The 27,886-nt window shown below is 38.7% G+C and overlaps 1 protein-coding gene across 1 annotated transcript; it reads left to right on the top strand.

Moving 5' to 3' along the window:
- Positions 1–367: 367 nt before the first annotated feature.
- TIPRL (TOR signaling pathway regulator) lies at positions 368–22,552 on the top strand. Its single transcript, XM_002760414.7, has 7 exons — positions 368–610; positions 4,694–4,873; positions 5,566–5,665; positions 12,132–12,263; positions 16,686–16,781; positions 19,368–19,430; positions 20,373–22,552. The coding sequence occupies exons 1-7, from the start codon at positions 507–509 to the stop codon at positions 20,514–20,516; spliced, it is 819 nt and encodes a 272-aa protein (XP_002760460.2). The 5' UTR covers positions 368–506; the 3' UTR covers positions 20,517–22,552.
- The last annotated feature ends 5,334 nt before the right edge of the window (positions 22,553–27,886 follow it).

Raw genomic sequence — 27,886 nt, 5'->3', positions numbered from 1 at the left:
CATTTCCTCTGTAACGCGATTCACTAACACGCGAGCTAACTGCATTGCTTTGAGGCCTCCAAAGATCAAGCTGCATTGCTTTGAGGCCTCCAAAGATCAAGTTAGAGCCGTCGTCCCCTTTCCCCCCTGGCAGTCTCTAAAATCCTTCTAGATGACGTCACCCAATGAGTTCAAGAAGGTGGTTGAGTCCCTGACCACACCTTCTGCAACCGAAGTTCCTCCCCTCAGGCTTTCTCCTCTTTCTTTTTATCCAGAGCGTCATAACGTAAGACGTGGGTCACGCAACAGGCGCAATTTGTCCCGGAAGCAAAAACCAAAGGGGCGGAGAAGAAGGCGGAAAGTAGAGCCCGCGTCCGGGTCGGCCGACAGGGGGCGGGGCCGGGCATGGTAACGGCTCGGAAGCACAGGAGGCTGGACCGGAGGGAGGCGGAGCAACCGGTGATCGCCGCCGCCGCCGCCGCTGCTCCAGCCTATTCCTTGTGGCCTGTGCGGGTCCTGCCTCAGCCATGATGATCCACGGCTTCCAGAGTAGCCACCGGGATTTCTGCTTCGGGCCCTGGAAGCTGACGGCGTCCAAGACCCACATCATGAAGTCGGCGGATGTGGAGAAGTGAGGCTTCGGGGCTCGGGGTCTGGGCGCGGGCCAGTTGCTGGCCTAGGGCGGGAGGCTGGGAGAACTCCATGCAGCCCCTCCCCTTTCCCCTGAGGCGGAGGTTAGGTCCCTTCGGACCCGACCTTTGATTGACAACTTCGATAAATAATCCAGTCACACTTCTGCACCCTTTGGTTGGGGATCGCCAGGCGCTGATTTAGTGAGCTGTCATTCCGCCTGGGTTTGAGTAGAGTGTGACTGTTGTGGTGGACTTTCCCCTCACCAAACGTCTCCTCCTGCCTCAGCCTGCGCCACCTTTCATTCTGGGTGGCTGTCGCCTGTTTTGTTAGGGGTTAATGACGGGAATGATGTATAGTTTGTTTTTTAACACGTCAGGTGCTGTGCCAGGCGCTTGAGATAGGAAACGTAAAAGACAACGTGTGCCTCAATTCACAGTGGCGTGAGAGAGACAATTGTATTACAGGGTAAATAAATGCAATGGAGATGTATACACGGACTGATTTGAGGTTTTTTAGGGGCTGGAAGCATCTGGGAAATTGGGATGCCCGAACTGAATCTTCATAAAATCATTGCCTGGGGCGGTGGACAGGTGCATGCCACTAGGTCAGGCAGAGTGAGTGGTGATGCGTTTCTGATGCCTGGGCTGAATCTCGACAAAATTTAGGGCAATTAGGGGACGCGTGTAAACCCAGTGAAAGCTATAATGAGTGAAAGCTATAATGTGTTTAAAGAGCTATGTCCGTGTGATCGGAGCGTGAGGTACCATAGGGTATGTTGTGAGAAATGGGAGGTAAGCCCCAGGGGAATCAAGATACTGAGGGAATGTTTATACCAGGTTAAGGAGTTTTCAATTTTATCTGACAACCACTGGATGTAATTTTATCCAAAGGAGCTGCATTATCAGATGTAAGCTTTGAACGATTTCTCTGGAGGCCATGTTGAGGCTGGATTGCAGGTCTGCAGGGATGGGAAGGAGACTAGTTCGTAAGACAGAAGAGAGGTTTTAGATTAAGTCACTGGGATGGCCAGTTGATGGGAAGAGAAGTAAAAAAGGAAGAGTCTATGCTTACGACAAGATCTCTGGCTTGGATTGTTGCATGTATAGTATTGCCTTTGAACAAGATGAGAAGCACAGGAGGAGGAGGAGCAGATGGGGACTGGGTGTTGGATAGAGGATGATTTTAGTTTATTGAAACGTGAGGTGGGTATAGGACGTAAAGTGAAGATGTTAGTAGGCATTTGGATATATTTATCTTGGAGCTCAAAAAATATGACATCTATGGGTTTAGGAAATATTCTAGTGGACTCACTGAAAAAAATTAGGAAAATACAAAAAAGAAAGGAAAACATTTCCTTTCATCCCACCACAAATTGAATTGCTCTTTTTAGTTTTTCCTCTCCATATAACTTTCTTTTTGTGTGTGTGTGTGTGTGTGTATAACTTTTTTTTCCCCAAGAGACAGTCACTGACAAATGCTCTCTGCCTCTAGAGTTATATTATTTATTTTTTATTTTATTTTTTTTGAGACAGAGTCTCACTCTGTCGCCCAGGCTGGAGTGCAGTGGTGCGATCTCAGCTCACTGCAACCTCCACCTTCCAGGTTCCAGTGATTCCCTTGCCTTAGCATTCCCAGTAGCTGGGACTACAGGCGCATGCCACCACACCGGGCTAATTTTTGTATTTTTATTATTTATTTATTTATTTTTAATTTCATCTATCTATCTATCTATCTTTCTTCCTTTCTTTTTTTTTTTTTTTTTTTAATGGAGTTTTGCTCTTGTTGCCCAGGCTGGAGTGCAGTGGCATGATCTCGGCTCATTGCAACCTCCCCCTCCCGGGTTCAAGCGATTCTCCTCCCCATCCTTCCAAGTACCTGTGTTTACAGGCGTGTGTCACCACCCCTGGCTAATTTTGTATTTTTAGTAGAGATGGGTTTTACCACGTTGGTCAGGCTGGTCTCGAACTCCCGATCTCAGGTGATCCACCCACCTTCGGCCTCCCGAAGTGCTGGGATTACAGGCATGATCCACCACACCCGATCTCCATATAACTTTCTGTGACAAATTGTTGATTGGTGCAAAAGTAATGGTGGTTTTTAATTGCAAAGCCGCAATTACTTTTGCACCAACATAATACAATATATAATTATACTACATATAAAGCAGTCAGTTTCAAACTGAGGTCCCCATGTAATTTACTTACAGATTCTCCAAGAGATGGCTGTATGCATGGAGAGTTTTAAGGGAATGAAATTCCATATTTATAATCTCCTTATGTATTATTTAAAAAATAAATTTGCCTGAGGGTGGGTGTGGTGGCTCATGCCTGTAATCCCAGCACTTTGGGAGGCCAAGGTGGATGGATCACCTGAGGTCAGGAGTTCAAGACCATCCTGGGCAACATGGTGAAACCCTGTCTCTACTAGAAATACAAAAAACATTAGGAGTAGTGATGAATGCCTGTTATCCCAGCTACTTGGGAGGCTGAGGCATGAGAATCACTTGATCCTGGGAGGTGGAGGTTGCAGTGAGCTGAGATTGTGCCATTGCACTCCATCCTGGATGATAGAGTGAGACTCTGGTTCTCTCTCTTTCCCGCCCCCCGCAAAAAAAAAAAAGGAGACTCAGCTTCATGAATCCTAAATTTTTCTGTGATGCATTACCGTAGATTGTAAAAACCTCTAAGGTGCTAAATAAATTGATTGAGTAAAATATCGAATTAAAGAAGCTCCTTTTAATGATTATTTAAGGCATCTTAAAACCACAGGAGCTTCCTGTCTTCTCTCCTTATAACTGGTTATACCTGTTTTTAAGAGGGAAGCTTGATGTTAGAAATAGGGCATTTTGTCCTATGTTTAAGAAACTCTATATTTAGAACATTGAAGGAATGTAAATTAGTAACAGTAATTCTTTTACATATATTAGTGGAATATTTTATAGGACTGGCAGATTTTTCCAGATATATTGGGTAGAACCCACAGACTCACATATTATTTCACATTTGGTATGCATTATTCAAGTTAAAATTGATTTTATGGACTCTTATGGAATATATATTCTAATTACGGTTTATCATATTTAATCTTTCAAGTATTTAGTATTTTCTATCTCCTAATAACAAAGAATAAATTTTACTTAAAATTATGATGAAAGTTAATGTTGTTAGGTATCATCCTGAAGACCTGAACCTCAAAAAGTTAGATCACTGATGTATGCACACATACCTACACATACAGATGTGATGAATATGCAATGTGTGTCTGGGTTTTTTCTCACTATTTTATCATAAGCATTTTTCCATATTATTATATTCTCTCTTTAAACATTTGTAATGCTTCCATAATATTTCATCATATGGATATACTTTGGTTTACATAATCATTTATTGCTTTACAATGAAACATTCAGAGTATTTCTTTTTCACTATTATAAATAAAGCCATTACAAGTATTAATGTGTGTAGAGTTTTTCTGTACTTGGGATTATTCTTTAGTACAGATATCCCAAAGCCAATACTTTGGGTCAAAGTCTATAAATTTTATGAAATTCCTGTGATTTTTTGCTTGATTGTTGCCCTAGGGTGAAATATAAATTGATGAAATCCTTCTCACAGTCTGTACAGGCAAGTGGTGGCGTCCCTCATCTGTGTCAGGTGCTTTTGCTTTTTTCATCACTACTCTTTGAAACTTATAACAATTGAGAATTTTAGTGGAAAAATTATTTTTTTACAAGGGACAGTATCTTTAATTGATTCGCTATCTTTTCTTCATACCCTCATGATATATATTTTAGTAATATCTATGTGCGATATATTATAGTAATATAATAAGCTATTATATTATGTATGTATTTGTATATTTATTTATCTTATTCAGCCCATTACCTAGTACAATGCCATAACATGATGGTGAAAGAATGGATAATGAAAGCATTTTATAGACTTTGTGAATATATCATATTGATTAAATCATATGCCATGTAACTCATTCAGTAATGTAGGAAGAATTCTGTTGGGTGGAAAAGACAAAAATGCCAGCAGCAATATAAACCAATCTCACCTGACTTTTTGGTTATGTATAGATTAGCCGATGAATTACATATGCCATCTCTCCCCGAAATGATGTTTGGAGACAATGTTTTGAGAATCCAGCATGGCTCTGGCTTTGGAATTGAGTTCAATGCTACAGATGCGTTAAGATGTGTAAACAACTACCAGGGAATGCTTAAAGTAGCCTGTGCTGAAGAGTGGCAAGAAAGCAGGTGAGAATCAGGTCATCAGGTTAAACAAAAAAGGTAATTAGGTTAAACAAAAAGAAAAGAATTGAAAAAACATTCAGTAGTGATACGTGTGTGTTATTAGAATGAAGGGCTGGTATTATTATTAAACTTGAGAGGTGTATCATTCTAGAATTCATTTTTCTCAGACATAAAAATGGAACTTAATTACCCCACTGCTTGAATAACTGTTAAAGTGAATTACAGCTGAGCTGAGCTATGTACTTTTTCAAGTCTTCGGTGTTCCTTACTGAAGAGGCAGTAGGCAATACTTAGTGTTCCTCTTTTTGAAGAAAAATGTTTACTTACGATATGCTTAATAAATATCCTATTGAGAAGCGTTGAAATTAAGACAACGTGTATTTTCTTTGATAGCCAAATCAGCAATTATTTACTTTGTGCCTATTATGTACTAAGTACTGTAGGTACAGTGAAGTATAAACATTTAAACCATGTCCTCAGGCTAATTGGAAAGGCTACATCAGTACATGACGAGTTTAAATTACAATAAATGTGCAGAAAAACTGTAAGAAAAAACTTCTACTGGTGAATTATAACAAGTGTATAGATTTAGTAGGATATTTTATATTGTAGAATATAATTTGATGTAATATGTAAATACAGATAATCTCTATTCTGCATCACTGAATCTGATCCTTCTCATTTTGGTATTTGAGGACGGAGGGTGAACACTCCAAAGAGGTTATTAAACCATACGATTGGACCTATACAACAGATTATAAGGGAACCTTACTTGGAGAGTCTCTTAAGTTAAAGGTAAATCTTACTTTTTTTCTTTTATGAGTCATTAATTATCTTGGACAGTCTCAGCACTAGAACTTTCTAGTAACAGGTTATTTTTTGCTACTACTTTTGTTGTGCTTGTTTTCTGTTGTGGCATCCCTCAGAACCTAATGTGAGGGGTTTTTGCTTGTTGATTTATCAGCAGAAAATAAAAGAAGGCCTTAGTGGAACAACTGATTTTGAAAAGTATAGTTGGTAGCAATGGTAGACTGCCTTAATGTTATTGTTATCACTATCAAGAAACAGTATTAACATATTGTTAAAATGTATTTCTGGCCTTGGCAATGTATTAGGTGATTTAGACAGAACCTGCTAAAATGTATTTCTGGCCTTGGCAATGTATTAGGTGATTTAGACAGAACCTGCTAGCTAGTAACTTACAAGTTTATAGGTGAACAAATATATGGGCAAAAAGAACTTTTGGTTAGACAAAGTAGGTTTATACCCTGCTTGCCCTAAGTATGAACCTGAAATGACTTTAGGCAATTTACTTAATCTATCTGAGTCTCAGTTTTATCAATAAATTGGGTAAACAGAAATATCTACCTCAGAGCAGAGTTTTGATATGAAATAATTTATGGGAAGTTCTCAATAAATTCTAAAGCTCCATATTAGTATAGTCCTGTCCATGTAACCCCTGCCAAGAAGTGATTAGGGCCAGGCATGGTGGCTCATACCTGTAATCTCTGCACTTTGGAAGGCTGAGGCGGGCAGATCATGAAGTCAGGAGTTCAAGACCAGCCTGACCAACATGGTGAAACCCCATCTCCACTAAAAATACAGAAATTAGCCAGGCATGGTGGTGCGTGCCTGTAATCCCAGCCACTCAGGAAGCTAAGGTAGGAGAATAGCTTGAACCTGGGAGGTGGAGGTTGCAGTGAGCAGAGATTGTGCCACTGCACTCCAGCCTAGGTGATAGAGTGAGACTCAGTCTCAAAAAGAAAAAAAAAAGATACTCAACTGGGCGCAGTGGCTCATGCCTGTAATCCCAGCACTCTGGGAGGCTGAGATGGGTGGATCACGAGGTTAGGAGTTCGAGACTAGCCTGGCCAACATGATGAAACCCCATCTCTGCTAAAAATACAAAAATTAGCCAGGTGTGGTGGAGCATGCCTGTAGTCCCAGCTACTTGGGAGGCTGAGGCCAGAGAATCACTTGAACCCAGAAGGCAGAGGTAGCAGTGCACTCCTTCCTGAGCGACAGAGTGAGTCTTTGTCTCAAAAAAAAAAAAAAAAAAAAAAAGCAGAAGAGATTCGTGGTAAATAACACTAGGACCATGGAAGTGGAATATCTTATACTGAGAACTTAGCTGTATTTTGAAATCGTATAGTATGACTAAAATGAAGCAAATTTGGGCCTGGCACAGTGGCACACACCTGTAATCCCAGCATTTTGGAAGGCCAAGGTGGGCAGATCACTTGAGGTCAGGAGTTTGAGGCCAGCTTGGCTAACAGTGAAACCCCACCTCTACTAAAAATGCAAAAATTAGCCAGACATGATGGCATGTGCCTGTAATCCCAGCTACTTGGGAGGCTGAAGCAGGAGAATCACTTGAACCCAGGAGGTGGAGGTTGCAGTGATCAGAGATCACACTACTGCACCCCAGCCTGGGCAACAGAGCAAGGCTCCATCTCAAAAAAACCCACAAATAAAATAAAGCAAATTTGATTTAGTTTAAATGTCTCTAAGTATCACAGACTATTAATTTATTTCCATGTAAACTGAAATATTTATATTAAAAGTAGCTATTGGAAACCCTGTGTAAGCTAGGTGTGGTGACTCACACCTGTAATCCCAGCAGTTTGGGAGGCCGAGGCGGGCAGATCACCTGAGGTCAGGAGTTGGAGACTTGGGAGGCTGAGGCAGGAGAATTGCTTGAAGAGGCAGAGTTGGATTGAGCCAAGATCGTGTCACAGCACTCAAGCCTGGGCTTCAGAGTGGGACTCTGTCTCAAAAAAAAGAAACCCAATATCATATGTTGATGCTTAGGCAGAAATCTTAAGAAAATAGTGTTGTGTATGGGCTCCTTTTCTCTGAAGAAATTTTTAGAGTCTCGGGAATATGGAAGTTCACAGCAGTAACTTAATGATTCTTATCTTCAGTTTCTGCCATTACTACATTCCAAGCTTTAACTATTTTACTGTGCTTTCAGGAAAAAACTCATTCATTCATTCAACAGATATTTCTTGAGCTCTTGCTCTATGCCAGGCACTAATCTTAGGAGCCTTGTATACAGCAGAGCAGATGAAAATTCCTCCTTTACAGTCTAATAGGAGAGCAAGGTTATTTCAGTCCCTTATAATACTTCGTAGTTTAGTGTTCTCCTCCCTCCTCTCTTCTGATTGAAAAACTTTGCAGAGAGCATTTGATGTTTCATTGCCAGGAGTGAGGAAATGGGAACTTGTTTTAAACCCATACAATAATGACAATGACTTTGTGGACTAACTTAGGAAAAGCCTCCTGGAGTTTATAAAGCAGCATTAGCTGTGACCAAGTGAGAACCATAGAAACAGGGAGTGTGAGAATAGTAGAAGGCAAAAAGCATTTGTTCAGTACTCTCCTATTGATACTTCAGCCTACAATGTGATTTGTTCCGAGGTGTTGCTGATAAATGTCAATGTGATTACCCACTCACTGGTAGAATGAGCTCAGGCTTTGGCAGAACACACACCTGGGTTCAAAAATCCCAGCACCATCATTTGCCAGCATGGAAAAGTAATTTACTCTTAATAAGCCTCGTTTCAGTCACTTTGTTAAACTGGGGTAATCCTAGTTGTGAAGTAGAAAATAAGATTATGTATGTAGGCTGAGTGTGGTGCCAAGCTGTTGTTGTCCCAACACTTTGAGAGGCTGAGATGGATCACTTGAGTTCAGGAGTTCAAGACCAGCCTGGGCAACATGGTGAAACCCCATCTCTACAAAAAATAGAAAAATTGGCTGAGTCTGGTGGCACATGTCTGTAGTTCCAGCTACTCAGGAGGCTGAGGTGGGAGAATCACTTGAGCCCAGGAAGATAATAAGGCTGCAGTGAGCTGTAATTATGCCACTCTACTCTAGCCTGGGCAATAGAGCAAGATCCTGTCTCAAAACAGTGTATGTTTTACAGTAAGATCTCAATAAATGGCAGTTGTTACTACGATAATATATCAAGTATTAGGGAACCTAAGTTAATATTGCAACCAAGAATAAAAGTAGATATATTTTCTATGGTATATTATATTAAATAGTAGCCCAAATGGATTAAGACCTAATAATTTCAGTCATCTCTGGAATCCCTAGTGTCTTTTATATCTGTTGGTTCTGGGTTATGACGTCTAGGCTTCTAATTTACCTCTTTATTTTTGTTTCAGTCCTAGGATGATGTTGTTTTCCTTCAGAGAGGATTTTTCTTTAGTTCTGACAGGCACTGGAGAGTATTCATAATAAAGGACAGAGGTCTGCAAACTTCTGTGAAGAATCAGATGTAAATATTTTAGGCCTTGTGGGCTCATGCTGTCATAGTCTAAATCACTTATAGACAATATATAACTGAATGGGCATGGATATGCTTTAATAAAACATTTATTGATGGACAGTGAAATTTGAATTTCATATGATTTTTATGTGTCATGAAATCTTTTTCTTTTGATTTTTTTTCTCCAATTATTTTGCCATTAGTAGCTTGCAGCCCATAAAAATAGGTAACAGGGCAGATTTGACCTACAGGTCTTTGCCTGCCTTGGTCTAGGACCAGAGTTTGAGGTGTACTGGGCCTGCAGATAAGAAGCTCTGAGGCTGGGTGCAGTGGCTTACACTGACTCTCAACACTTTGGGAGGCTGAGGCAGGCAGATCATTTGAGGTCAGCAGTTCAAGACCAGCCTGGCCAACTTGGCAAAACCCTGTCTCTACTAAAAACAAAAAAAAAATTAGCTGAGCTTGGTGGCATGTGCCTGTAATCCCAGCTACTTGGGAGGCTGAGACACAAGAATTGCTTGAACCCAGGAGGCGGAGGTTGCAATGAGCTGAAATGATGCCACCTCATTCCAGCCTGGGCAACAGAGTAAGACTCAGTCTCAAAAAAAAAACAACTCTGAAGTCACTATAGCTCTCTAGGGTCTCATCTCCAATTTGGGAGGAAGCAGGAAATTCTCTCGGGTCCTTTCCCTTAGTGAGCACTGAGCAATGATGGCAGAGCTAAAAGCTAGCAGAGCCCAGCTTCTTCTCTGGATCAGCCAGTGCCATGCCTCAGGGCAAAAGCCTGCCAAGTAAGGCTTACTTTTCTGGACTCCAGTCTTTTTCCAGATCTCAGCCTAGTAACTCCATACTGCCTTGGCCATTTGATGCTTTTAGGAAGTTTTTGGTTTTTTTTCAGCCAGCTTTTTAAATTGTCTTCAGCAAGAGGGTTTGTCTAGATTACTTATTCTGCCATAGTGTTCCATATGTTTTATATTTAGCTGGTTCTTATTTATTTTTATTTTTTTTAGATGCCTGGGTTCAGAGAAGAGGTATGTGGAGTTGAGGAGAGAAAGAGTTGAAAAGTATGAAGTTTTAGACATACTTAGCCTTGCAAATGGAGACAATAGCATAAATAAGTTAAATATGATATCCCTAACTTATGCTTTGTTTTTTGATTTTCTCTTTCAAACATGTATTTTTTGAGATGGAGTTTTGCTCTTGTCGCCCAGGCTGGAGTGCAATGGCACCATCTTGGCTCACTGCAACCCCCTTCTCCTGGATTCAAGTGATTCTCCTGCCACAACCTCCCAAGTAGCTGAGATTACAGGTGCCTGCCATCGCACCCAGCTAATTTTTGTACTTTTAGTAGAGACGGGGATTCACCATGTTGGCCAAACTGGTCTCGAACTCCTGATCTCAGGTGATCCACCCTCTTCGGCCTCCCAAAGTGCTAGAATTACAGATGTAATCCACCACGCCTGGCCACAAACATTTTATAAGAACAAGTACGTAAATGGAAAAACTAACAGATTCATTTTGACCAATCACTGACCAAAGGCATATGTGAAACATTAATGAAGCAATTTACTAAAGAGAAAATTCAGATAATGATTATTTTTGGGGGATTCAGCAGTATCTTAAAAATGATAAGAACTAAACCCAAATAAAAAGGAAGGAATTTACAAGTGTGTGTATTTAACACTAACTTAAGTTGTGTAACCTTAGGCAGTCCTGGTTGGCAGACCAACTTTTGTTTAACTAAATCATAAACATATGCGTGATGCAGGGGACTGGTTGTATGGCCTGCCCCTACAATCCAACTCCCTTCCCCTCCCAATTTTCACCTCAGAAGTGGCCTTATACCTGCTCTATATACAGTTAGAAATAGAACTGCTTAGGGCTAAGTGTCACTTATCTCTAAGTGACCATGGAAGAATTATGGACATTTTTTTACCTCCTGGGAATCATATAAACTTCCACTTTCTTTTCATGGCGTCTTTTCCTCCTACATCACTTAATATTCCCTTAGATTTCCTCCCAAAATCTGTGCAGTCTCGTAAACATCCTTTGTAGTTTTCTTCTGATTCTTACCTAGTTATCTCAAATTACTCTCTACCTGCTAATTCTGTCCATGAGTCAAGCAAATGACCTAATCATGACAGTTAGGTAAAGCTACCATTTACTAAATATCTCTGGTTTGACAAGCATTGTTGTGTTTGTTTATGGTAAACCTGTCAAAGAATTAAACAGCTGAGCATTTTGTAGTGAAATTAGATGTGGTAGAAAATGGTATCACATTTCATACTTGGGTGCTGCTATTAGAAGACACTTGGGTTTAATGAGCTGCTGATATGATCTGCCTTGGGATTGTTGATGCTTTTGTTGGTTTATGTGTGTGCCTGTGTCTTAGAGCTACAAAATAATACATTGAAAAATTGCCAACTTCGTTCAAAGCCCTTTGCAATGCTAGGCATTTCAGAATTTATAAGTTCTTGTTAACCTCATTATTTAAAGCACTTTATTTTGCTGGAGGTTTTGGAGAGTTAGATTGAGCAAATATCTAACATTCTGTTGGAAAAATATTTTTTAAGTTCCATATGAATGTCCTAAAAGTGGCTTTCACAGCACAAAACTTCTATGACCTTCTATGACAGTAATAGTTCATCCCACTGATTGATATTTAGTTGGTTAATTTTCTCATAGTCACAACAGAAGTTGATTTTAATATGACTTGTATGAAACATGATGAATTTTTACTCTTTTTTTGTGCAGCTATAATACTGGGCTTCTGTAGTGTCTTCAGTTTTTCAGAGTCAAGTCATATTCTGATCTTTTATATCTACTAATGACACCCAAATTTAGAACTATGTGCTGTGGCTATGCAGAAAAGACTGATTGGAAAAAAAAAAAAAACTAGAAGTGAAAGAAAAAGTGACTTCCCTGTGTCTCTGTAACTCCTTAACTTTTTAAAAAAGTGCTTGTCCTTAAAATTTTTTCTTTCAGGTTGTGCCTACAACAGATCATATAGATACAGAAAAATTGAAAGCAAGAGAACAGATTAAGTTTTTTGAAGAAGTTCTCCTTTTTGAGGATGAACTTCATGATCACGGAGTTTCAAGCCTGAGTGTGAAGATTGTGAGTATTACTATTTTTGTTTAAAATTAATATTTTTCTTCCATTCTTAACATCAGGCAAAAATATGACTCACTTTGAATAACACTGAATTTTAACATGATGTCATGTACAGATTCACTTGGATCTAGAGTATATCTTATTATCTATTATAAACTTCACAAAAGCTTAGTATATTCTTAAGACTATTTTAGCAAAGCATTTTTAATAGACGTGCTTGGTCACTTTGTAGTTTGTTTATTATTTAACTCAAATGTTAACTGTGGCTTAATTTTCATATTTGGATTAAAATGACCCATGTGTTATAATTTCAGTGCATTATTAAACTGCCACTTCAATTTTCAGCATAGAAGTAGAAAACAGAAATAACAAGTATAAATTTCCTTCTCTTTTTGTATTCCATCAGTAGAGGACAAACTACTTCCATTAACAATGTTATTGGTGAAGCAAGCTTAAAAGGAATAATAAATATACCACTAGTGGTTATTCATATTTGTTTACTACTAGATTACAATTGGGTTTCTAATACTTTCAGAAAAAACTCAACTGAAACATTTTACTAAATGCCTCATTCTTTAAGTCCCAGCTAAAATATCACCTTTTCTGTAAGGCCCTTCACAACTCCCTTAAGCAGAGTTAAATATCTCTTTTGCATATTCCTTTTTAAAAAACTCAGTTTTAACATTTGTCATGAGATCTGTCAAAGACAGAGACCTTAACATCAAACGTTGTTTTTGGAGCATAATGATTGTGGATGCTGTGATTTAAAGAATGAAAATAATACAAAAGCAGCAACAAATTTGTTTTAAAGTCAAGTATTAGCTACTTAGGATGCAGAGGCGGGAGGATTGCTTGAGTCCAGGAGCTTAAGGCTGCAGTGAGCTATGATGGTGCCACTGTACTCCAGTTTGGGAGACAATAGGACCTTATCTCTAAAAATAAAATTAAATTCAAATAAAAGTTTTTTAGTAGAATCATAGGATTTTGAATTGCAATGAATTTTTAGAGAATCATTTGATGTAGCCTCCATATTTTATAGACAAAGCCCAAAAAGATAGCTTAAGTAGGTGGGTAGACAGGTCTAAGGTCATGAAACTAATTCTGAAAGTTTCTTTGTATCATCTTATATCATTATTCTAACATTAGATAGTTGTTTTTAGATGCTTTACTCCCTTGCTCACTTATAACTAAATCTACTTTTTTTTTGTTAGATTTATACACTCTCCAACTCATCTAGTCTTGTATCTTTCCACTTGTCTACCCACCTACTGAACTGACTATGCTAAACGTTCATTATGGGTTTGCATACCTAGGTGTGCATTTGTATCTAAGGGGGTGATGTATATCATGTCTATAAGTGGGTTGGTATTTGGGACCCACATGTGATTTTGTAGATGAAGGATTTGCTCGAGAATATGTGTATAAATATGTGGGTACAAAAGTACATAGTCTCAAACTGAAGAGCATTTTTTTAACCAACTACTTTAAGCTGAAGTATTAATTCATAGATATTACTACCCTGTAGTGAAATTTGTAGATGATTTAATCCACCTACTTTGTAGCAATCAACTATCCTAATTATAAAATTAAAGGAAATTGGTTTAGAATAAAATATATTGTAATATTTAATTGCATAACATGACTGCACTAAAGATATAATGAAGCTGTCAAGTACTTATATTTGCATACTGAGTCACCCTAAATGTGACAGCAGCAAATGTAGGCTGACAGAGATGTAAGGTATCAATCAGTGACTCAAATAACACAATTTTCCAAAATGGTGAACAACTCTTAGTGAAGTTCTAAATAAAACAAAGTATATCATCTTTCCTTGATTTGGAAAATAGTTGCTTTCCTGGATAACTCACTTTGATTTTTTTTTTTTAATCTATGTAAGGTAGAATTAGGTCCTAAAGTCAGATCATTATAAGTAGGTTTTTTTGCCTCTGTGAATGCCTGGTAAGATACTGCAAGTTTTGTGGGATGCAGGACTGGACTTTGTTGTATAGGGTTGTCCTATGCATCCCAGATCTGTCATTCTGGTCCTTATTCACTAACTAATGCGATTGGTTGCTTATTGGTGTGACAACAAAAAAATGCCCTCACAAATTCCCAAACGTTCCCTGGGGAAGAACTACTGCCCTAAAATATGCTATTGTATTGGTACTAGAACTCTGGTCTCCTAATTCCTACTCTCTTCACTGCCATGCTAAAATGATACTTCATTTTACTGCCTGTGTTGTGTCCAGTGTCACTCACTGTTGGTAATTAATTTGAAATTTGAAGAAACGTTGCAAGTCAGTCTTTCCATAAATTGCATATATCACTGTATAGTAATGTCAGATAATAATGGTATGCTAGCCGGGCACGGTGGCTCACGCCTATAATCCCAGCACTTTGTGAGGCCGAGGCGGGTGGATCACGAGGTCAAGAGATCGAGACCATCCTGGTCAACAAGGTGAAACCCCATCTCTACTAAAAATACAAAAAAACAAAAAAAATGATGTGCTTCCCAATTTGTTGTGACATCAAGTTGTCATAAGTCAGGTTATTTCTACAGCTTTCCTTACTGTAAGTCTTGTTTTTAAGTCTGTTGGTGATAACCCCATCAGAATACAGTGCGGCTCAGAGCCTTTTCTCCAGCAAAGATATTAATATCTTGTAGCATCAGTTTTATCTGGAAATGGTTAATGAGCACTTGCTGTATGGTAGGTACTTTTCTGAGCAATACAGGTGTGGTGATGAGGAAAGCAGATATTTCCACCATTATGGAGTCTAGAGTCAAGTGGAAACATGAATGAAGATAGTTACAAATCTGTTCATTCATATGGAGTACTGTGAGAGAGAATACTAAGAGAAATCTGTTGTGATATGGAATGGCAAGAAAGGCCCCTCTGTGGAAGCGACATTTGTATTGAAATGTGAAGGACAAGTGAACATTAGGAGAATACTCCAGGTAAGGGAAGAGGGTTTGTAATGGTCCTAAAGCAGGAAAGAATTTGGCCTGTGGCTGGTGACTCTCCGGGCAGTTAAGTCACTATCATTACTGAGTTATCCTGTGATTTCTTCTTTCATCATTAGTGTAGCCCTGTGCTTATATAGGGTTATAGGCAGTTCCCTGTGTACATGTTACTGTTTCATGCCCCAGTACTTTATGTGTATGCAGTTCCCCTTTCTGAAATTCTCCTTCTCATCTGCAGCTGTTCTTTCCGTGGTCAGCTCGAGCCTTGTCTTGTCTGATGTTCTTCTGCAGACTTAGGTATTTCTTTCTCAAATGCTTATTGAGCTTTGTGCATACCTCTATTATAGCAGCTACCACATCTGTTTGACTAGTTCCCTGGCTGATAACCTTTTTGAGCACTGGAATTCTGTCTTTTCACTTATATAAATCCACGACTTACTATAGTAAGAACTTGGTGTTCGTAGACAATAAATATTTATTCAGCAAATGGCCAAGCATATTAATTAATTAATTAATTAATTAATTAATTTGGGACAGGGTCTTGCTCTGTTGCCCAGGCTAGAGTGCAGTGGCACACTGCAGCCTTGACCTCCTAGGCTCAAGCCATCCTCGCAGGTTAGCCTCCCATGTAGCTAGGACTACAGGCTGTGCCACCATGCCTTGCTAATTTTTTGTAGAGATGGGGTCTGACTGTTGCCCAGGCTGGTCTTGAACTACTGGGCTCAAGTGATCTTGCCATCTCAGCCTTCCAAACTGCTGGGATTATAGATGTGAGCCACCATGCCTGGCTAAGCATATTCATTTTAAAGACCTGAATGCCTCACATTCCATTCAACCCCTCCCTCCGTGTCACCAGGACCCATCTTCATACTTTCTCCACTGATTCTGCCTATCTTTAGTAGTTACACTTGGAGAGCAGAGGAATTTGTAGATGTGCCCCAGATGAAAGATGTTAAGAACATGTTATTGACGGTGTTCTGATAAGCCAGGTCTTTAGCAATATGAAATGGTGCCTAATTGGTTGCAGTGAATTAGAGCATTCTGTGTGAGGTCTGTTGCTTTGTTTTATGTAAGGTGAATAAATGAGTAGTGACAAACAACTAGGTTGTTCTTTCATTTTGGTTTTATTGGTGTTGACATTTACTATCAGTACTCACCATTTTTTTGAATAAACATTATAATTTTTATGTTACTTGGGCATGTTTTTAAGTCTTTTAAACCTAAATATCTTTTTACCTAGAAAAAATATTTTAGGAAACTGAAACGATGGTGTTAAATAGTTTGCACAAGGTTTGGAGGCTAGTTGGAGCTAGGACAGCTTCTAGTTGAGAGATTTTTATAAACTGTGAATTCAGCCTTATTCCAGTGTTTCATGTTTTTGTTTTTTGTTTTTAATTTTTCTTTCAGCAAAGTAATAAAACATTTACTTTTTATTAAAATATTAATGTACCTTTTTTTTCCAGAGAGTAATGCCTTCTAGCTTTTTCCTGCTATTGAGGTTTTTCTTGAGAATTGATGGGGTACTTATCAGAATGAATGACACGAGACTTTACCATGAGGTATTTGTTCTTATTTAATGAATATACTAATTGATACTGGGCTTGTTTGTGTTGTTTCATTGTCAGAGAATTTGAAATTAATCTATAATATAGCAGTCTTTCTAACCTTTAAGTCTGAGCGTTTCACATTCATTGTTGGCTGCAGGCTATCATCAAAACAAATGTTCTGGCGTGAACAAAAAATGTGTTCTAAAAGACACTCACTAGTTAAGAAGGGTTTTTTTGAAAAAATTTTATATGTACTTAATCCATGTTTAAGAAAACTATCCTTTAACTCTTACCTTTGTTTATAGTATATGTTGTTTATGTAATGTCCTGATGTACATTAATGTACAGGAAGCACATTAATATTTTAATCAGGCTAAGTCTGGGTGCGGTAGCTCACACCTGTAATCTCAGCACTTTGGGAGACCGAGGTGGGTAGTTCACCTGAGATCAGGAGTTTGAGGCCAGTCTCGCCAACATGGTGAAACTCCATCTCTACTAAAAATACAAAAAATTAGCTGGGCATGGTGGTGGGTGCCTGTAATCCCAGCTACTCAGGAGGCTGAGGCAGGAGAATTGCTTGAACCCAGGAGGCAGAAGTGTTTTAAAAAAAGAGGAGTGTTTAATTTCGGAATGAATTTTTAACATAAAGTTTATTATGTAGAATGAGGAATTCGAGAAGTGACTACCACCAGTGTTAGTTGCGGTAGTTATAATAATAGTTAAGTCTAATAACAACCCTATGAAGTCAGTGTTGATGTTATCTCTGTTTTATCTTGACATAACCAAGGCAAAGAAGGATTAAACAGCTTCCATAGCCCGGTGTGGTGGCTAATGCCTGTAATCCTAAGACTTTGGGAGGCTGTGGTGGGAGGATCATTTGAGCGCAGGACTTTGAGACTAGCCTGGGCAACATAGTGAGACCCCCATCTCTACAAAAAAATAAACAATTAGCCAGTCATGGTGGCATGGACCTGTAGTCCTAGCTGCTACTTGGGAGGCTGAGGTGGGAAGATTGCTTGAGCTGGTGAGATTGAGGCTACACTGACAAAGCAAGACCCTGTCTCAAAGAAAAGAAAAAAGAAGAAACATATCTGAGTTACACAGTTAGGAGGTGGCAAAACTGGAATTTGAATGTAGTAGGATAGGATTGGATTGATGTTTTCTAAACCCTTCACTTAGGGATTTTTTTTTTTCTTGAAATAACATGATGACAGTGATACTTATTTATTTATTTATGAGATGGGGTCTTGCTCTGTCACCCAGGCTGGAGTGCAGTAGCGTGATCTCAGCTCACTGCAACCTCTGCTTTCTGGGTACAAGCGATTGTCGTGTCTCAGCCTCCACAGTAGCTGGGATTACAGGCGCCTGCTACCACACCCAGCTAATTTTTTAAATTTTTAGTGGATCGATGCTATGTTAGCCAGGCTGGTCTTAAACTCCTGACCTCAAGTGATCCACCCGCCTCAGCCTCCCAAAGTGCTGGGATTGCAGACATGAGCTACTGTACCTGGCCTAAATATTAAAAATAACTTTTAACTAAACAATATTGAATTTTAGGAATTTATCCTAAAAATATTCTTTTATATAATAATCTACAAATATTAATAGGGTAATTACTCAGAGTTGAATGTACATGAATATTCACAGTAGTATTGTTTATAATAGCAGAGAGAAAGGAAAGAAGGAAATTAATGCCCATTAAATGGCCTGTGATTAAATTGTTTACATTATGTCCATATGGTAGAAAAATAGATAATTATTAAAATTGGTTGCAGAGATTGATATGTAACTTATTTGGAAAAATATCTATTTCAGTGTTGGACTTTAAAAAGCAAGTATGAATCTAGTTAAATAAGATTCTCTGTAGAGATTTCTAAGTATTAAAGGTAGTGTTACTAATGAGCTGTGATCACTGATGATTTATACTTTTTCTTTTGTGTTATTTGATTTGTTTTCCTACAGTGAACTATTAATCTGTGTTTATTAATACAAGAGAGTGAAACCTTAAAGGTGTATAATTTTGTGGCTTTTCTGTTATTGAAAAGTGTTTCAAGAAGTAAATTATAATAAATTGCTATTCTAGAACCTAACCAAAAATCTTAAATGGGAAAAACTGAAGTACAAAAAAGGTGATTTTAAGTAAAGCTGTTTGGTAAGAGCTTTGTGGAATGGGAAAGAATAAAAATTTTAAAGCATGTTTTTGCAACATAAAAGTAGCCACACTTGTGTAGATAAATGATAAGATAGCTTAAGGGAAAGATATTTCAAACTTGAAGTAATATTAAAATCTCTTGAATGTTTTATTTATATACATATTCTTTTACAGTAAAATATTTGCTGTGTTTCTCTTACATGGTAATTATTAAATCTGTTTACATATGTGTATCCATTATTATAATTTATAGAAATTAGAAATAATAATCCAGAATTCTTGACATGAGTTAAATAGGAGTTATTTCAGTGTAGAACAAGATGTTCTCATTAGACTTCATGCTGTTTTGAAGACCTGTTCTAAAATGTAGGCAGTCTATTTAATAGAAAGAATTTTGTAAATCAGTATAATTTAATTTATTGCATCTTCTTTATTTTTAAATATAGGCTGACAAGACCTACATGTTACGAGAATATACATCACGAGAAAGCAAAATTTCTAATTTGATGGTAAGTACTTCAATTTCTGTTTTTAGAAGTTGAATTTCAGTGTTTCATTTTAATTTAAGTAGAGTATCCCCCTAACCCCAATCACCCAAGTTAACATGCCTAAACCCATTCATTCACCTAATGGGGCTCTATAGGATACATTCTATTAGAGCATAACTTTTCTGACCTTACCTGAAATACAAGAACATTTAGAGCTGCTAGGTACTTAAGCCATCATCTAATCTACTTTTCACATTTTGTTCTGGAGAAATTGAAACCTAGAGGTGTGACTTACTGAGAGTCACGTAGCTGGTTGGTGATGGATGTTCTTTCCACCTACCACCCTGCCACCTTTTTCTTTCTACACAGTCTCCTTTTCTGTTCCTAAGATGTGATGATTCTGTACCATGATTTGTTTGTTTCGGCATAATTTTTCTTTATTTTTTACTCCCCTGGGACCTGCGAAGGGCTTCCTTAGGACTTAGGATTCTATAATGGGTTACTTAAAAATTGATACCTTCCTATAAAGTTGATTTTTTTTTTTTTTTTTTGCCCTTAGTACTTATTTCTGTGTGGGTATAGAATATAATTGGAACAGAAAAGTTACTTAGATTCTACTGTAGACTAGATGCTAGGCTCTAACCGAAGACTCGGGTTTTCAAGTTAAAAATGCAGCAGGTACATAGGGTTGGATTAAGATGTTTTAAATTCTTAGGACATTTGTAGGAGCATTATAAATTATACAACCCTGTGATCTTTGCTGCAATCATTTAGTAACAAAGTTGAATGATTCAGTGGCAAGAAATACCTGTTATTTTTAGGAGCATTTCATGGTGCTCCGTATAAGCATATATTGCACCTGATTTTAAAATTACTATGCTTTATGAATGCCTGAACCAAAGAATTTTCAAGAAGTGTCAGTACCATAACTGAATATGCTAATATGATTTATGTATTTCCTAGCATGTTTCACCTTCCCTCTTCACGGAACCTAATGAAATATCCCAGTATTTACCAATAAAGGAAGCAGTTTATGAGAAGCTAATATTTCCAGAAAGAATTGATTCTAACCCAGCAGACTCAAAAGAAAATACACAACTGGAATAGATAATATGCTCACTGTTGAATCTGACTGGACACCTTGGCTATTTGTAAGGGGTTATTTTTATTATGATAATTAATTGCCTTGTTTATGTACAGATTTTCTGTAGCCTTAAAGGGAAAAAAAATAAAGATCATTACAGGCAGCTTTCACTCAACTGCTGTTTGTACTGTCTGTCTTCACCTTCATATTCCAGATTTATATTTTCTGGAGTTAAATTTGGATGATTTCTAAATTATCACAAAGTGGGACCTCAGCAGTAGTGATTGTGTCTCATGGGCAGTGAGCACAGTCTGCATTCATCATCAACTATCTTCTACCATGAGGAGGTTAATGTAAATCACCAAATTCTAATGCCTTGTGACTTTCATAGGATTCCTGATCGTGCATGTTGATGGACTGGCTCTTCACTTTGGGCTTTCTGATGTTTATTTGTACCTCTGGAGAGTTGTAACTTACCACATAGGAAATTAGTCTTATAGTGTAGTGGTCTTCACGTACAAAATTTTAAAAATTTATTTTCCCCCAATTTTAAATTGGCTTTGAAATTAAAAAAAAAAAAAAAATTAGTACCAGAACCAAAAATACATAGATTTTTGGAGACCTTATTATATACATAGAAACATGAATATGATTTACTACTGATAGGTATGATGTTAGAGTTATCTTTCCTCCATCTTTAGGTGCTTTCTTAAATGTTGTTCTACTTATACTGATATTTTTAATTTCTATCTTTCATGCAACCTCAGAGTGAATAAACCCCTTAAATTTGGTGCTGGTTCAAAAAAGTCTAAAGGGTTTATTAGGGATTGTTTTTAGCAAATATTACTATATCAATCCTTAAAGTAACAAGATTAATTTTCTGCTTAAAATGTTGAGGAGATAGATAAGGAAGAGGAGGGGGTTTTAAAATATAAAAGCCAGTTTTTCTATTTTAAGGTGCATATTTGTAACATAGGAGATGAAGTAAAATGTAATTAATTAGCACAAGTCTTAGGGAATACAGGAGGTACACAGAAGTAAATTTCAAATCCATTTGATTATTTTGATAGTGACCCCTTAGTCATGTTATATTCTTTTCTGCCTTTTTAGAAAAATGGTCTTCATAAAGTGGAAACTGATTATAAAGCACTAAATACATTATTTGAAGTGGATTTTTAAAAATAATTTTTTGAAGGGCAAGGGGAAAAATTCACCCCTTTTCTGATTTGAAATATGTTGTACATATTTCCATTTGATAGATAAATCATTAAGTAAGAATATTTGATTTAAAGGAGTAGCAAAACTCTTCAGGTATTAGTCTGAAGATAAATTTTAACAAAGCATATATACTTGCATATTTGTCATTGCTCAAACTCTGGTGTATTGCTGGAGCCAATAGGCAGGGTGTATTTTGTTAGCTAAATTTGGTCACAAATTTGGTATTTATCTGCCTTTTGTATCACCTCCAAGCTATAGGAAATCAGGATTTTGTTGGCTTTAAGAAAACACATGGTATGTTCACTGTATATTAAATATACCTGTATTTAATGTCTTCTCTTAGGACAGAAAAATACACACACACACACACACACACACACACATTGTGCTCAGCTTTCTGTTTTATATTATTTGCCATGCAGATTTAAATAGAACAGACTCTATTCATGTAAACGATATTAAATGAAAAACTGAAAAGGTTCTTCATTAGTTCGAGTTTCTGGGCAGCATCATATTCATGTGTGTGTATTTGTGTGTATGTACACATTTTTTTTAACTTGTTTATTCAGATGTCTTGGTCCCTGAAAAGTCTTGGATTACTTACTTTGAGAATTCATTGTTAAAAATTACAGGGAATTAAAATAATTGCCTTTTTTTTTAAGCCGGTAAAAGGTGGGTAGAACGAGTATGCCTCTGAAAATTTTATTGGTTTATTCTTGTGGAGAATACTGAGAAAATGTGTATTTGCCCATTGCTAAATATGAAATATGCCATTTTATATTTATTTGTCCCAAGTGTCTTTTTGTAAGAGGAGAATAAACAATAAGGAATTACTGATCAATGTTTTGCTATTTCATTTATTTGAGTTTTTCATAGAGCTTAATTAAAGAAAAGAGGTTTGGGTCATACTTTTCTCATTTGTGCCTTATGTTCTGAACTCAGTCAACACTGTAGACAGAGTCTCCAGACAGGTTATAAATTTAAAACTTAATTGATGGTTCAGAATATAATTTTCCAGTTTGGGGTCTTGCCCCTCTTCTCTCTCTGTTCCTCAACATTTCCATGGATGTGTTTAAGAGTATTTTCTGTCTGTTGGGTCCATGTTTTTGGTTTTTGAAAATATGAATACCTGTCATTTGTATTAGTTTTGAGTACTCTGTGTACAATATGGTGCTAGGTATAATGGATTACAACAGTGAAGCAATGTAGTATATGTTTTTGTGGGTTTAAAGTCTAATGGAGGCAACAGAGTAAAATAATAGTAATTTTAATATGTGCAGTGATGGAAATGATACCGACTTAAGAGAGTAACAGAAAATCAACCAACTTTAGTAGAGGTAGCCAGAGTTCTGCTTCTGAAGAAGATGTGGAAAACCTCAAGAGTCAGTCATTCCCATTTTAACAAGGAGAAAAGGCTGGGTCATCTGTAAAATTAGAGCTTCTCTTAAGCATATCAAGTAACTGAAATTACAAGGCAAATAAACCAAATCCCAGAGAGTGATAAGCCCCACAAGGAGAGATGGGCCATACAGACTCATTAGCCTTGGGAAGAACCCAAGAGAAAGAGAGGCCCTTATATAAGCAGGTAATAAAACATTAGCAATAATTTTAACATATTCTTTTTTTTTTTGAGACGGAGTTTCGCTCTTGTTACCCAGGCTGGAGTGCAACGGCGAGATCTCAGCTCACCACAATCTCCGCCTCTTGGGTTCAAGTAGTTCTCCTGCCTCAGCCTCCCGAGTAGTTGGGACTACAGGCGCGTGCCACCATGCCCAGCTAATTTTTGTATAATTTAGTAGAGATGGGGTTTCACCTTGTTGACCAGGATGGTCTCGATCTCGTGATCCACCCACCTCAGCCTCCCAAACTGCTGGGATTATAGGCGCGAGCTACCACGCCCTGCCCAATTTTAACATATTCTTAAAGTCTTCCTGTGGGCTAGCATACCAGTTTTGAATAGCCAAATCTCAAATAAGGGAACTTCATACTCATTGACGAGTTCTTTCCCAGGGGCCTACACCAGGACTCAAGAAAAACTAGAAGCAGGGCAGGGAACCAGAAAGTCTCAGTAGGTGGTTTAAGCAAACAGAAGGCAGTTGGCCGCCATGAAAGGCTGCCTACTTTCAAGCTCTTTTCTTGAATGATGCAATAGCCTTAGGCTACTGTAGGGAGGAGCAACAAGCCCTATCATTCCCAGGGCCCAGGCAGAAATTCATTGATTTGGGGTAGAAATGTAGACAAAACCCATCTGCTTTTGGGAGAGAGGTAGGAAATAGTCTGCCTTCAGGACAGAGGAAAACAATAGTAACTGCTAGAGGAGTAGAAGCAAAAATTGACCTTGGAGGCAGGGCAGAAAATCTGGGCCCAGGATGCCACATGGATAACAAAAAGAGGTCTACTCTTAGTGGGGAATGGGCATGAAATTGTTGCACAAGACCAACAGTAGATTTGAAACAGATTTTGACTACTATTGGGAAATGGTACAGGAATGTTGAGAAAGCCACATCCCTGAGGGCCAGTCACACAAAGCCTGCCTAAGACTGAGGCTAGGCAAGGACAAAAAACTCCTGTCCTGTGAGCCTAATACTAAGTAATGAGGAATGCCAGTCTGTTGTTGAGGACTCAGCAAAAGTGTAAATATAGATCCTCTCTGTGGTGTAGGCATACCGGGATCCCTGAAAATTGAGGGTGAAACTCAGAATTCTAAGTCCTGTACTCCAGGCGCACTATAAGTATAAAGTAATAGCAGTCAACCACTGGAAGAATGTGAAGCCTGTAGTATACCGAAGATAGTAACCACATCAGTACAGCCCAAACCCCTACAAACTGGTGTCTACATTGACACAATTTCCAAACGAATGGTCTCTGTGTTAGTCTATTTTGCATTGCTATAAAGGAACACCTGAGACTGGATAATTTATAGACAAGAGGTTTATTTTGGCTCATGGTTCTGCAGATTGTACAAGAAACATGGTACCAGCATTTGCTTCTGGTTAGACCTCAGGAAGTTTTTACTTATGGCAGAAGGAAAGGGGAGCTGATGTGTCACGTGACAAGAGCAGGAGCAAGAGAGAGGTCAAGTTCTTTTATTTATATTTTTTATTTTATTTATTTTTTGAGACAGAGTCTCTCTGTTGCCCAAGCTGGAATGCCGTGGCACAATCTCAGCTCACTGCAACCTCTGCCTCCTGGGTTCAAGGAATTCTCCTGTCTCAGCCTCCTGAGTATCTGGGGTTACAGGCATGTGCCACCAAGCCCAGCTAATTTTTGTATTTTTAGTAGAGACCAGGTTTCACCATGTTGACCAGGCTGGTCTTGAACTCCTGACCTCAAGTGCTCCACCAATTGGCATCTGGAATTGTGAATCCTTTCCAGAAAGTTTTCAATTGACTTTGCTGAGATCCATGAGAGGAGTCACTGTCTATAGCAGCTATAGCCCTATGAAATGTATTCCTTAAGAAATAACACTTGAGAGTTTGAGACCAGCCTGACCAACACAAAGCAATCTAAGGGCTTGGAGAGATATAAGGCTGGTGGTGTGTATCTGAATGTTTTTATCTAAACCCAGGGTTTTCAACCAAGGGTCCGTAGTCATGGTGGAACACCTGGCATATGAAACAACCCTGGTAGCGTGGGACACTTTTCTGTACAGGGGCAGGTGGAGACAGGCTGCATGACAATCATACTCTCAAAAGGGTCTGTGATGCCAAAATAGAACAAGAGGCACTGTCCTGATTGGTTCAGCTAGGGCTTCTATTTCATTTATTTACTTCATGTGGAAGACTGAAGAAAAGGCAAGAAGACCCACTGGAAGTAGAGGGGAGGCCCGGCTGCCCCTACAAATATCCACAGAGTGGCACAACACTGAGGGTCCTTCAGAGATATCTTTTGGGGACCATTTTTCAGTTAGCAACACTGCGTTAAGCAGGCAACAAATGAGTCAGACTTACATTGACAAAGATCCTTCAAGGAATGGTGTGGCACAATCAGAAAGAACCTTCTGAAGACATTTATTAAACCTTCCTCATTCTTCTGTGTTTAATGACTACTTAATATTCTTGTGAATGAATGTACCATAATTTATTCAAGCACTTCCCTCATTCATGGACTTTTAAGTTTTTTCCAATCTTTTTCTATTAAAATCAATGTTACAATGAATCACCTTGTAATGGTCTAATTGCACAACGTGCAAATATACCTGTGGCTAAATCAGGAGCCCATATTCTGGGTTCAAACTCAGATACATTGGGGAAAGATAAGAGTGGATGGATGCCTGTTACATTTTACAACAGATAATAGATTGTGAAATATATACTGAGCACAGTTCTAAGCATTTTTGAAATGGCTTTATTACAATAGAATTCATATGCCATACAGTCAAAGCATACAATTCAATGGTTTTTAGTATATTCAGAGTTGTGCATGCAACCATTACCACCATCCAATTCCAGAACATTTAAGTCACTCCATTAGTCTCATTACCATTTCCCCTCTGCTACCCCTCGGCAACCATTAATCTACTCTCTGTTTTGCCTATTCTAGACATTTACTATAAATGAAATCATACAATATATGTTCTTTTGTGTCTAGCTTCTGTGAAAGGAAAATATCTTGGGCCCCCCAAATTTCTAAGCTAAAGGGAAAATTCAAGCTGGGAACTGCTTAGGGCAAATCTGCCTCCCATTCTATTCAAAGTTATCCCTTTGTTCACTGAGATAAATGCATATCTGATTGCCTTCTTTTGGAAAAGGCTAATCAAAAACTCAAAAGAATGCAACCTTTGTCTCTCACCTGTCTGCAACCTGGACGCCTCCTCCCCACTTGAGTCTTCCTGCCTTTGCCTACAGTGTCCTGCCTTTCCAGAGAAAACCAATGCACTTCTTACGTATGTTGATTGATGTCTCATGTCTCCCTAAATGTATAAAACCAAGCTGTGCCCCAGCCTCCTTGGGCACATGTCATTAGGACTTTCTGAGGCTGTGTAACAGGCGATCGTCCTCGACCTTGGCAAAATAAACTTCCTAATCTAACTGAGACTTGTCTCAAATTTTCGGGGTCTACATTTCTTTCACTTAATACAATGTTTTCAAGGTTCATTCATGTTGTAGCATGTGTCTGTGCTCCATTCTTTTTTATTGTGTGAGTATGTCACATTTTATTTACCATTCATCAGCTGATGGCCATTTGGATTGTTTCCACTCTGTTGCCCAGGCTATAGAGTGCAGCGCTTACTGCCTTGAGATCGTGGCTTACTGCAGCCTTGACCTCCTGAGTCCAAGCCATTCTTCCTCCTCAGCCTTGCAAGTAGCTTGGACTACAGGGGCCCACCACCATGCCTGGCTAAGTTTTAAAACTATTTTGCAGAGATGAGGTCTCCTTATGTTGCCCAAGTTGGTCTAGAACTCCTGGGCGCAAGCCATTTTCCCATAAGTGCTGGGAATACAGACATGGCCACCATGCCCAGTCTATTTTCAGTTTTTTTGAGGTCAGTAAAACAAACTATTGTACAGTTTAACAACAATCTTTTATTCCTTTCCATATTCCTTCAGTCATTTTTTTTTTTTTTTGAGACAGAGTCTCGCTCTGCTCTGTCACCGAAGCTGGAGTGCAGTATCCTGATCATAGTTCACTACAGCCTGGAACTCCTTGGCTCGTGAACCTCCTGCCTCAGCCTCCTGAGTAGCTGGGTTTACAGGCATGCCCCACCACACCAGGCTAATGCCTTGAGTGACTGAAAAAGGAAACAGTAACTCTTGGCTGGGCGCCGTGGCTCATGCCTGGAATCCCAGCATTTTGGGAGCGGATCACCTGAGGTCACGAGTTCGAGACCAGCCTGACCAACATGGAGAAATTCCGTCTCTGCTAAAAATACAAAATTAGCGGGGCGTGGTGGCACATGCCTGTAATCCCAGCTACTCGAGAGGCTGAGGCCAGAGAATTGCTTGAACCCGGGAGGCAGAGGTTGCGGTGAGCTGAGATGGCACCACCGCACTCCAGCCTGGGCAACAAGAGCGAAACTCCGTCTCAAAAACAGAAAACGAAAAACAAAAAACTTTTCCAGTGTAAGCGCGATCGCAACGTGGATGAACCACAGCCTTTGCTCCCGCCTGCACGAGGCTCCTTCGCTGTCTTTGTTACTCCAGAGCCTTGCACGTGGTAGATGCGGCTCGTTTGT

Source organism: Callithrix jacchus, chromosome 18 (assembly GCF_049354715.1).
Source record: "Callithrix jacchus isolate 240 chromosome 18, calJac240_pri, whole genome shotgun sequence".
Classification (NCBI taxonomy): Eukaryota; Metazoa; Chordata; class Mammalia; order Primates; family Cebidae; genus Callithrix; species Callithrix jacchus.
This window is presented reverse-complemented; position numbering and strand designations above follow the sequence as displayed.